The sequence below is a fragment of the Mobula birostris genome, chromosome X, assembly GCF_030028105.1.
Source record: "Mobula birostris isolate sMobBir1 chromosome X, sMobBir1.hap1, whole genome shotgun sequence".
NCBI lineage: Eukaryota > Metazoa > Chordata > Chondrichthyes > Myliobatiformes > Myliobatidae > Mobula > Mobula birostris.
The window spans coordinates 79,257,116-79,269,956 of NC_092402.1; the positions used below are offsets into that span (position 1 = coordinate 79,257,116).

Below are 12,841 nucleotides of genomic sequence, written 5' to 3' on the forward strand. Positions count from 1 at the left end.
CAGACACAGCAAGTAATTAGAAAGGCAAATGGAATGTCGAGTGGAAGTTGGAGAAAAGTAGGAAAAGCTGGCACTATAGGGCAACTTCCCAATACTCCTCAATTTCCCAACACTAACCTACGCCTACAGTGCTCCTTAAAACAGTTTGGCTTTGTTCACCTATGGCAAGCTATATTAGCTTTAAGAGGCTGTTCATAGGTGGTTCAAGTGGTTGATATCTGGCATGAGAAGAAAAGTTGAGTAGACTGCCAAGACCTACTGAAGTCTTTTGAAGCAGGCAGCAGGCATTATTAAAACACATAAAATACAGAGGTGTCTTGGCAAGGAAAATATTGACAGAATATTTCCCGCAAGGGGGTGGGGAGGGGAGGGGTATTCTAAAACAAGGAAACTGCTTCAGAATAAAGGGGACCTATTTAATACGGGCATGAGGAGAAAGGTGTTCTCTCAGGGGTGTTGTAAATATTTGGAATACTCTTACAGAAAACTGAAGTAATTGAATAGCAAGATGGGCCAATTTTGCACCCAAGGGAGTCGACTGTGCTGGGAAACGTTGAGAAAGGAGAGCTGAAGTCAAGATGGGATCAACCATAAGCTATCTGCTGGTACAGCAACCTATTCCTGCCCCACTTTCTTAAATTCTTATGCTAGTCATGCACAAAACAAGCTAACCTTCACAAGCATGCAGGTGTCCATTCATCAGTGCAAGTAATATTTCTAGCGTTTGTCAACAATGAAATGGAATTTGATCTGTACTAACATTTAAAATGGCGTTCCTTCCTTGTCCTTCATTAGTCTCCCACAAAGAGAAGGACCAATGTACAATATAAATAAAAATCACCAGCACTGCCTTTGGGACCATGAATTTGCATGATTTATATTTCAAACTCCACATTTAGAACTTATTTTGTAAAAATTTCCCACACACTCCACTACAAAAGATTTATATAAAATTATCTGGGCTACCTGAACATAGAAATTCTTCAACAATAGACTAGGCAATCTCACCAAAACTTAGATCAACAAGACTTTGTAACTAATATGTGCAATAAACAAATTATATAAAGTTTATGATTATTCACATCAGATAATGGCTTTAATTCTCAAAATTAAACCAACACAGCAGTAACCAGACAGGAGAAAATAATGCAGTTGTATTTTGTCATTTCTAAGAGACATACTTAAAAATATAAAGGGTTTTGGCTTCAGAACACAAAATTATAAATTTCATACATTATGCATCATACTATCACTACACAAAGACATGTTCCTTACTTTTTCTTGGGTAACTTCACTTGTATAAAGCATCTGCCCTTCTTGATCCAACTCAAGGGACCAGCCTGGAGGTGGTTTTGGGTCAATCGACTGGTATACAGGCATGTCCACTGGTGACTGTGGCTCACTGTAGTCCTCCTGTGACCAGTTTGATGGCTGCCGCTGATGACCTCGGTATCCAGGAGGACTCTCCTCAATCAATTCGGGGTAATCTTGTTCTGGAGTGGGAGGCTGAAATGAGCACAACAAGGAATGAGCCAAACCCAAAACAGGGAAGAATTCACAGTTGATTAGTGATGAGTTTGACAGTTACAGGAATAGTTGATCAAATGTGTTAGGTGGAGTGAATATTGCAAGAAATGTGGGCTATATGCTTACAGCGCCATGTTTATATTGATCTATAAATGTTCAGAGAACAGCACCATTTATGCTCCTCTCTCCAGAAAGCAGCCCCTCTTTGCTGGAATATTCTTGCAGATACCCACTGCCCTCTATATTAAATAACCTGGTGACACAGCATTTCCTACCTGAATACCATTCACAGAGCAAGCCTCACTTGGCTATTTGATCATGGGTGAATCAGAGCTGTTAAACATTACTCTGAATACCTTACATTTATATAACTGCAAACCATAGAGTAAGCTGGAACATTGCAATAGCTAAGAAGAGCTAATGAAGCATTGCTACTGTATGAACTTGTCTAGTATGACACTAATGGGGTTTCTGAAATCCAGTTTTTGTCTGTCATCTGTGGTTCAAGCACAAAGGAGGAGTAAGAAATTTTATAATATATTCATTGCAAATTTTTGATAGGGGCATGATGTAAGTGACATTACCTAAAAATGAAAACTATGAAGGATCCTAAAGAAGAATCTTGGCCTGAAACATCGACTGGTTACTCATTTCCATAGATGCTGCCTGGCCTGCTGAGTTCCTCCAGCATATTGTATGTGTTGCTTATTTAAAGCCAAATTAGTTTTCTCTGTTTCCCAGATTTGACAGGCTCATTTCAACCTGAAACATCATCTGTTTTTCTTTCCACTGCGACTACCTGACCTACTGATTTATCTCAGCTTTCTGGCATCTGCAGATTTTATTTTTGGTTTTCATTAATTTTCAATTCTACATTGCCTTGGGGCAGATGAAATACAAACTTTTGGAATTTGTGGGATGAAGATGCTGACAAGGCGTGACTAGACTTTCTTTTTCATCTGCCAAAAGCAATCGGTTAAAACTATTAATGGATATTTGTAATTAAATGGTTTTAAGTCACAAGATGTAGGAGCAGAATTAGGCGATTTGGCCTATCGAGTCTGCTCCACCATTTCATTATGACTGATCCATTTTCCCCTCTCAGCCCAGTTTCCAGCCTTCTCCACATATCCTTCATGCCCTGACTAATCAAGAATCTATCAACCTCTGCCTTAAATATACCCAATGACTTGGCCTCCACAGATTCACTACTCTCTGGCTAAAGAAATTCTTCCTCATCTCCATTCTCAATGGGCGTCTTTGCATTCTGAGGCTGTACCCTTTGGTCCTAGACTCCCCCATTATAGGAAACAACCTTTCCACATCCACTCTATCTAGGCCATTCAACATTCAATGGATTTCAATGAAATCCCACCTCATTCTTCTAAATTCCAGCAAATATAGGCCCAGAGCCAGTACTCTTTAGAAAAAGTATTGCCCAGAATTCTGTATTTGTACATCATTTTTGTGATGCACTTGTATTTGGGATGATAGATCAGATCACATTTCAGAGTGGCCCATATCTGTGCTTAATGTGGCAAATACAGACACAAAGAACAACCTGCTTGCATTCTTTCTCACATTGGTTGTGCTTGTCTAAGTGGAATTACCCCTTATGCATGATTACCAATGATGCAGTCATTCAGTATGTGGCTTTCTGACAATCAGTCATCAGAACCTCAAACCCGTACCTGGGCATACTCTTGCTATCCTGTTTCTGAAGCACGGTAAGTCACCGTTTTTTTTTAAAAGAAGAAGGTATTAGATATAGGAGTCACCAGCGAGGCCAGCACTCATTACCTATCTCAGTGAAGAAATGTGGACAAATCACCTTTTAAACCACTGTAGTCTATGTGGTGAAGAGGCTCCCACAGCACTGAGAGCAGTGCAAGAATACCAATGCAGTGATACAAACAGCATATAACAGCAAATAAGATGATCATTTTTGAGCAATAAACAGCAGATAAATTCCAAGTCAGGAACATGTATGGCACAAGAGAATATGCAAATAATTCATAGTGGTGCATACAGCCAACTGCTAATCCCGACCTTTGAGATATAGCTGAAAATATCTTGGCAAGTAACTTTGCTGCATCCTGTTGATAGCAGATGAGGTTAAACAGATGTACAAAGTTTTATTTTAATTATTTTCCTGAATATTTTTTCTTTCCTCAATCAGGGTTTCCTTTCCGTCCTTCATTAAAAAAAATGACCTATCCTCCTCTATCTTAATTCTAACTATTTGAAGAAAGTATGCTCCACAAAGCCTGCATTCATGTGGAACAAGTTGAGAAGAGACTTGACACAGGTACAATAACAATAACTAAAAAACATTTCGACATGTACATGGACAGGAAAGGTTTACAGCAGGAGTTCTCAAACTTTTTTTTTTTTTTTTTTTTTAACGCTATGCACCTCAACCGTTAACAGAGGGAACCATGGAGCCCAGGTTGGGAATCCCTGGTTTAGAGGGATATTGTAGACCCCAGTCAGTTCGGATTGGCAACAACATCTCCTTCACTGTCTCCATCAGCACAGGTGCACCACAAAGCCGTGTGCTTAGACCCCTGCTCTACTCGCTTTACACTTATGACTGTGGGGCTAAGCACAGCTCCAATGCCATATTCAAGTTTCTGACAATACCCCTGTCACTGGCTGAATCAAAGGTGGTTATGAATCAGCATTGAAAATCTGGCTGAGTGGTGCCACAGCAATCTCTCACTCAAGGTCAACAAAACCAGGGAGCTAATTATTGACTTCAGGAGAATGAAAGCAGAGGTCCGTGAGCCAGTCCTCATCAGAAGATCAGATGTGGAGAGGGCCAGCATCTTAATTCCTTAGTGTTATCATTTTGAAGGACCTGTCCTGGCCCCAGCACATAAGAAAGCACAGCTATACCTTTACTTCCTTAGGAGTTTGCAGATCAGCATAGTATTAAAACTTTGACAAACTTCTATAGATGTGTAGTGGAGAGTGTATTGACTGGCTACATCATGGCCTGGTATGGAAACACTAATGCCCTTGAATGGGAATTCCTACAAAATGTAGTGTGTAGTGGAAATGGCCCAGTCCATCATGGGCAAAGCCCTCCCCACCATTGAACACATCTACACAAAACATTGCCGCAGGGAAGCAGCTTCCATCATCAGGAACCCCACCACACAGGCCACGCTCTCTTCTCGCTGCTGCCATCAGGAAGGTGGTACAGGAACCTCAGGACCCACAGCACCAGGTTCAGGAACAGTTATTACCCCTCAACCATTATGCTCTTTCACTCAACTTCACTTCAAGGACTGTTCATCTCACATTCTTGATATTTATTGCTTATTTATTATTATTGTTTTCTTTTTGTATTTGTACAGTTTGTTGTCTTTTGCATACTCGTGGAGTGCCCAAATTGGTGCAGTCTTTTATTGATTCTGTTATGGTTATTATTCTATGGATTTATCGAGTATACCCACAAGAAAATAAATCTCAGGGTTGTATATGGTGATATATGTATTTTGTTAATAAATGTACTTTGAACTTTGACATGGGCTAAAACACAGGCAAATATAATCTGCTTAGATAGGCATCTTTGTCAGCATGGAGGCATTGGGTTGAAGGGGCTGCTTTCATACCGTATCGCTCTTTGATTCTATGACTGACCGAGAGACAGAGTCACGCCAAAGAGAGACACAGGCACCGAGGGATAAAAGTATATACCTGTGAATCAAGACTGGAAACTTCAATGTCCGTACCATTGGGCTTAAGCTTGGCAAGTGGAACATGAGATGTTTTTTCTTCTAATTTGTTGTTTGGCCTCTCTGTAACAATTAGGAAGGCTAACAACAGGCAGATCAGAATGGGAGTGGGAAGGGCAGATAAAATAGCATGCAACTTTGAGCTCAAGGTGGCCTTCATGGATAGAGCTCAGGTGCTCTGCAAGATATTCACCTACAGTACACTTGGCTTCTCTTACGTAGAGGAGACCACATCGTAATCATTGAATGGAGAAAAGGTGGAAGAGGTGCAGGTGAACCTCTGACTCATTTAGAAAGGCTGCTTACATCTCTGGAAGGCATTGAGGGAGGTGGTGCAAGGGCCGGTAATTATACTCCTACAGTTGCAAGTGGAAGTCCCAAGGTAAGGGGATGAGGGATGAACAGACTAGGAAGTCACAAGATGGTATTCCCTGCAGGAATCACGCAGGACCTGGTGGAGCAAGCAAAGGATCATAAACACAGAAGGTTCTGCAGATGCTGGAAATCTTGAGCCACACACACAATAATGGAGGAACTCAGGTCAGGCAGCATTTATGAAGACAAATAAACAGTCAATCTTTCAGGCCAAGACCCTTCATCAGGATGAAATATTGAATGTAGAGATTGGTGCGGTGAAAGGCAAGGATCAGAGGGAAATCTGTTGCTAACCTGTCTGTGGAGGTGGGGCGGGGGGGTGGGGTGGCAGGGGAGGAAAGGAATCTTAAAGGAGCATTGGATGAATGTTTGGATCAAAATGAAAATGATAGATTCCTGGAGCTTGTCCACCAACCTTTGGGTTTGGTCATATATAAACAAAATCTCTAGATTCTATAAATTCAAAGTTAAAATAGAAATTGCTGGAAACTTTCAACAGGTTAGGGAGCATCAAAGGAGAGAGAAATAGTGGCAAACTGAAACATTAGCAGGTTCTGAGGCATGCTTGACCTGAAATATTAATTCTGTTTCTTTCCTCACAGGTGCTGCCTGACCTGATGAATACTTCCAGTGGAAAAAATTCCCTCCTTCTCTCCTCTACTACTCTCCACTCTGGCCTCTCATCTCCTCACCTGCCTATCATCTCCCCCGGTACCCCTCCTCCTTTCCTTTCTCCTATTGTCCACTCTCCTCTATCAGGTTCCTTCCTCTCCAGCCCTTTACCTTTCTCCCCTATGTGGCTTCACCTATCACCTTCTAGCTAGCCTCCTTCCCATCCCCCCATCCTTTTATTCTGGCTCCTTTCCTCTTCCTTTCCAGACCTGAAGAATGGTTTCGGACTGAAACGTCAACTCTTTATTCATTTCTATAGATGCTGCCTGCCCTGCTAAGCTCCTACAGCATTTTGTGTGTGTTGGTCTGGATTTCCAGCTTCTGCAGACTTTCTTGTGCTTATGAATACTTCCAATGTTTGATTACAGGAGTTTGAGTATGAAGGATATTGCACTTCACAGGATTTCATTCACTGAACAGAGATGAAGTGCTGCTAACCCTTGAAACCAAGTCCCAATTTTTCATTTCTAGATACAAATCAGTGAGTTTCCCCTCCCACCAGCCACAGGAACATACCCTCTGGTCTCGAAGAATATCTTCGCGGTCCATCGTGTCTGGCTCTTGTTGTTCAGGTCGTTCCCAGGTGGTCTCTCTAGTTGCTGGATTATAGTAATAGGGCTGACCACTAACTTCATCAAAGTGTGTTTCCCATCCTGCCAAGGGAATGCTTATACTAGAACTGTGAGACGATGAGGCTTGCTGCTCCCTGCTCTCCAAGGTATTGAACGGACAATCCCAAGTTGTCTCTCCAGTCACCGGGTTGTAGTAGAAAAGTTGCCCACTCGCTTCGTCAGTATGCGTTTCCCATTCTTCGTGCTGATTGGTTAAGCCAGTGTTGGGAACAGATTGTTCCTCCGCTAACTCCTGCTTCAGCTGTGCAACATTCTGATACACTGCCTCAGGTTTCTTATTGAACACCTTTAAAAGAAAAAGAAAATAAGATTCAGTGAAGTCCACGTGGGGGAAAGAGATCAAACTCTTATTTTTAAATACTGCCCTTTCACTCAACAGACTCCAAATTGCTTCACAAGCAGGTGTGTCCATTTTTGGCAATACACAGGCGAACATTATGGCACATTAAAGCAATACATTTTCCTGCAATTTCCTCCTCTTTAAAATATACAGATGTTACCCAGCTCTTAAATACTGTACAGAAATTCAAATTCTGTCAAAAATAGTTAAAATACCCTACGAAATTAGCACTTTTAAAAAAAATTTCTGTAGCTTCTTTGAAGGAGGTAATTTTCATATCAACACTCCCAACAAAACTGAAGATCACGAAGAAACTGTGCCCCCATCTTGTGATTGGCAATGATTAGTCAGCAGGACTCCTGGCAACTTTCAAACATAAATCGCAGCAGGCACCATTCTGTGGCAGCTATGGAGTCAGAGATGAATACAGCCCATCTAGTCCACGCCGAGCCTTTTAAGCTGCCTGGTCCCATTGACCTGCACCAAGACCATAGCCTTTCATACTCCTCCCATCCATGTACCTATACAAACTTCTCTTAAATGTTGAAATTGAATACCTTGCACTGGCAGCTCGTTCCACACTGTCACAACCCTCTGAGTAAAGTTTCCCCTCGTGTTCCCCTTAAACATTTCACCTTTCATCCTTAACCCATGTTTGTAGTCCCACCCAACCTCAGTGGATCTAATTTAGAGTAATGTGTGCAATCCTTCCTAATAACTCAGATAGATTAGGATAATGGACAAGAAAGTGACAAATTAATACAATGTTGGAAAATGCATTGTCATGCACTTTGGTGGTAGAAATAAATGTGCATACTATTTTGTAAATGGGGAGTAAATCCAAAAATCTGAGATGCAAAGGGACTTGGAGGTCCTTGTGCAGAACACCCTAAAGGTTAACTTACAGGTTGAGTTGGTGATGAGGAAGGCAAATGTAATGTTAGCATTCATTTCAAGAGGTCTAGAATACAAGAGCAGGAATGTGATGCTGAGGCTTTATAAGGCACTGGTGAGACCTCACTTTGAGTATTATAAACAGTTTTGGGCTCCTTATCCAAGAAAAGATGTGCTGGCATTGGAGAGAGTCCAGAGAAAGTTCACATAGATGATTCTGGAAATGAAAGGGTCATCTTACAAGGAACCTTCGATAGTTCTGGGTCTGTACTCACTGGAATTTGAAAGGACAAGGGGTGATTTCATTGAAACCTTTCAAATGTTGAAAGGCCTAGACAGAGTAGATTTGGAAAGGACGTTTCCCATCGTGGGAGAGTCTAGGACGAGAGGGCACAGCCTCAGGATAAAGGGGCATCCATTTAAAACAGATACGGAGAAATTTCTTTAGCCAAACGGTGGTGAATTTGTGGAATTTGATACCACAGGCAGCTGTGGAGGCCAGGTCACTGGATGTATTTAAGACAGAGCTTGATAGTTTCTTGATTGGACATGACATCAAAAGGCCGGGGGAAAAAAGGATCAGCCATGATTGAATAGCGGAAGAGACTTGATGGGCCAAATGGCCTAATTCTGCTCCTATTCTTATGGTCTAAAGCAGCATATCAAAAACCCCTACCCACTCTGGATATTCTCTCTTCTACCTCCTCTCACAGGGTAGAAAATACCAAAGCACGTACCACCAGACTCAAGGACAGCTTCTATCCCACTGTTACAAGACTATTGAATAATCTTCTGGTATGATAAGATGGACTCTTATGGCCTTGTACCATATTATCTGTCTGCACTTTCTGTATAACTATATTATTTTCCTTTGTAGTATCTCAATGCACTTTTGTTATGAAATTATCCATTTGAACGGCATGCAAAACAAAAATTTTCCACTCTCCCTTCATATATAATAAACCAACTTATCAATTTTTAATTTTACAAGTTTATAATTGGTTTATTGTCTCATGAACCAAGATACAGTGAATGGCTTTTGAATCCAGACAGATAACCTTAGTTTCTTTGTGACAAATCAAAAGTAGCCGCTGTATCACTTTCCCCATCTCTTATCTTTCCATATTTAATGGAGATTCTCAAAGTGCTGAAATGAGAAGTCACTTGTAGAATTTTGGAAATGTCAAGCAAAGGTTGTTTGGTTCACCGGCATTCAACTCAGAGTGAAGCTATACGTTGGGTTCGAAGCATTCTTAGAATGAGCACTCTATTGTTTGTAAATTTAGTTAATTCAAAGGAAAATATTACTTAATATACTATATCACATCTCTTATTCCAAATTAGAGTCACAAACAGACATGAACAGTGATGCACACAGCAACAAACAAACAATGACTGCTGGGACAGCAATTCAGGAAAAATCTTGTCACTTGTTTTCCTCTTTCAGACAACATGCACAACTGTGAACTGCAAATTGTAAAGTGTTGCACAACTCCTGGCAGAATAACTACCCCATTACATCAATGGTTTGTCTACCATAGACAGAGGTCACCCAGTGAAAAGTTATTTTGGATGACTCAGGGGCTGGTTGAAGAAAGCAAGGAAATAGTGCACAATACAAGAATATAATTTGCTGAAGTTTCACATTCCAGCAGGAATAGTGAGTGGATTGCCATACTCAACATCCAGACAGTAGTCCAAAGATTCTCAGGACTACAAGTCAAAACTTACAATTAGCCACACAAACAGATTTCAGCACTGGAATTGGGTATTAAATAATGTTTTAAAACTTGAAAGACAAAGACCGTTATCAGATGTAGCTCATCCATTCACTAAAATGATTCTGAAAGATGTGGGAAATGCAATGCTATAGAAATAGACTTGGAAAATTTACAACTTACTGTTACTAAAGAACTTCCATTCATGCATAATCAATACCCCGATGCAAAAATTTAGTCACTGGGTGGCCATAAGGGCATATATCATGTCCAAAACTACCCAAACACCTTTTACATTGCACCTTAATAGACATCGCATCCATACCTGCTGATGTTTCAGTGGATAATGAGACCCACAATGCAACCCAGTAACCACTAAGGCTTCACTGTATTTCACGCTCGGAATCTCCTCTGAGTGTATCAGTATCTCAAATGTATCAAACTTTCAGCAACACCCATATTGCCAATGATTTCCAGAGATTGTGAAAGCACAGCTCAATACAGAGAACTTCCTCTTCCGGTTGTAGTTCAAGTCAAAAAGCAGAATGTGACAGGTGAGTAAAACCTTTGCGACTTGGACACAGAGTTTAGATGATGTTTTATTTATTTATTTATTTATTTATTTTTAAGAAAGGACAGTCAGGATGTTGAAACAGTTGAGGATAGAGGAGTCCTTCCTCGAGAGCTCGAGAGTCCTTCCTGTTGACCCACTATCCATAACATGGCCCCACTGTAGAGTAACATTTGGCGTGATGTTACTACAGCTCGGGGAGTTGGAGTTCAATTTCAACATCATCTGTAAGGACTTCTACATTCACTTCAAGGCGGAAAATGACGTGGTGGCTAGGAAGACCACTCCTCCTCCCAATGACCAGGTGCTGTGTCTTACCGTGGCCGATGTGAGGAGAACCCTGTGCAGGGTCAACCCACGGAAGGCTGCTGGACCAGACAATACTCCTGGCAGAGTGCTCAGAGAATGTGCAGACCAGCTGGCAGATGTTCTCACCGACATTTTCAACATCTCCCTGAGCAGCGTCGTCGTTCCAACGTGCTTCAAGACCGCCACCATCGTCCCCGTGCTGAAGAAGTCTTCAGTGTCCTGCCTCAACGACTACCATCCCGTTGCTCTCACATCCGTCATCATGAAGTGTTTCGAGAGGCTTGTCATGAGGCACATAAAGACCCTGCTGCCCCCCTCACTGGATCCCCTGAAGTTCACGTATCGTCCCAACCGTTCAACAGACGATGCCCTCACCCACCCGGACAAAAAAGACACATACGTTCGAATACTGTTCATAGACTTCAGTTCAGCATCAACACAATCATTCCTCAGAAACTGATTGGAAAGCTGAGCCTACTGGGCCTGAACACCTCCCCCTGCAACTGGATCCTAGACTTCCTGACTGGGAGACCTCAGTCAGTCCGGATCGGGAGCAGCATCTCCAACACCTTCACACTGAGCATGGGGGCCCCCCAGGGCTGTGTGCTCAGTCCACTGCTGTTCACTCTGCTGACCCACGACTGTGCTGCAACACACAGCTCAAACCACATCATCAAGTTCGCCGATGACACGACCGTGGTGGGTCTCATCAGCAAGAACGATGAGTCAGCATACAGATAGGAGGTGCAGCAGCTAACGGACTGGTGCACAGCCAACAACCTGTCTCTGAATGTGAACAAAACAAAAGAGATGATTGTTGACTTAAGGAGGACACGGAGCGACAACTCTCCGCTGAACATCAACGACTCCTCCATACAGATCGTTAAGAGCACCAAATTTCTTGGTGTTCACCTGGCGGAGAATCTCACCTGGTCCCTCAACACCAGCTCCATAGAAAAGAAAGCCCAGCAGCGTCTCTACTTTCTGCGAAGGCTGAGAAAAGTCCATCTCCCACCCCCCATCCTCACCACATTCTACAGAGGTTGTATTGAGAGCATCCTGAGCAGCTGCATCACAGCCTGGTTCGGAAATTGCACCGTCTCAGACCGCAAGACCCTGCAGCGGATAGTGAGGTCAGCTAAGATCATCAGGGTCTCTCTTCCCACCATTACAGACATTTACACCACACGCTGCATCCGTAAAGCAAACAGCATTATGAAGGACCCCCACGCACCCCTCATACAAACTCTTCTCCCTCCTGCCATCTGGCAAAAGGTACCGAAACATTCGGGCTCTCACGACCAGACTGTGTAACAGTTTCTTCCCCCAAGCCATCAGACTCCTCAATACTCAGAGTCTAGACTGACATCTACATCATTTATTATTATATTGTCACTTGTCCTCTACTGTGCCTATTGTCTTGTTTATTATTTATTGTACTGCCTGCACTGTTTTGTGGACTTTATGTAGTCCTGTGCAGGTCTGTAGTCCAGTGCAGTTTTTATGCTGTTTTATGTAGTCTAGAGTAGCCTTGTGCTGTCTCACATAGTCTAGTGTAGTTTTGTGTTGTTTCATGTAGCACCAGGGTCCTGTAGGATCGTTGTTTCGTTTTTACTGTGTACTGTTCCAGCAGCTTATGGTCGAAATGACAATAAACTTGACTTGACTCCGTATGCCATTCTGTGGAATGCGTGGATTTCCAAAGATGTACCAGTTAGTAGGGTTAATTGTTTATTGTAAATTGCCCCCGTGATTAGGATAAGGTTAAATTGAGGTTTGTCAGGGGATTGCTGAGTGGCACGGCTCGAAGAGCCAGAAGTGTCTGTTCCACACTGCATCTTTAAATAACAAAAATAACTGAAAAAGTAACTCTGAAACTGGAAATAAATTAGATAATATGATCGTTACTCTTTCAGAGTTTGCCATATACAAACTAGCTGCTGCTTTTTCTACACTGCAACATTGAGTAAACCCGCATTGCTGCTTTGTCATGTTCTGGGTTCCTAAAAACTAGAAGTCAGTGAGTGGTACAGAAGCCTGAAGATGCAAATTCAATGTTT

General features: G+C 42.1%; 1 protein-coding gene across 7 annotated transcripts in view; it reads right to left on the reverse strand.

Moving 5' to 3' along the window:
- The window catches only part of LOC140191897 (rho GTPase-activating protein 27-like), a 272,124-nt gene that overhangs the window by 47,472 nt on the left and 211,811 nt on the right, over positions 1-12,841 (reverse strand). For all 7 annotated transcript variants that reach the window (XM_072249735.1, XM_072249733.1, XM_072249734.1 and 4 more), the window contains 2 exons: positions 6,834-7,235; positions 1,276-1,506 (listed from right to left, as the gene is read on the reverse strand). In XM_072249735.1, coding sequence (XP_072105836.1) covers positions 1,276-1,506; positions 6,834-7,235 — 633 coding nt within the window. The remainder of the gene's footprint in view (positions 1-1,275; positions 1,507-6,833; positions 7,236-12,841) is intronic.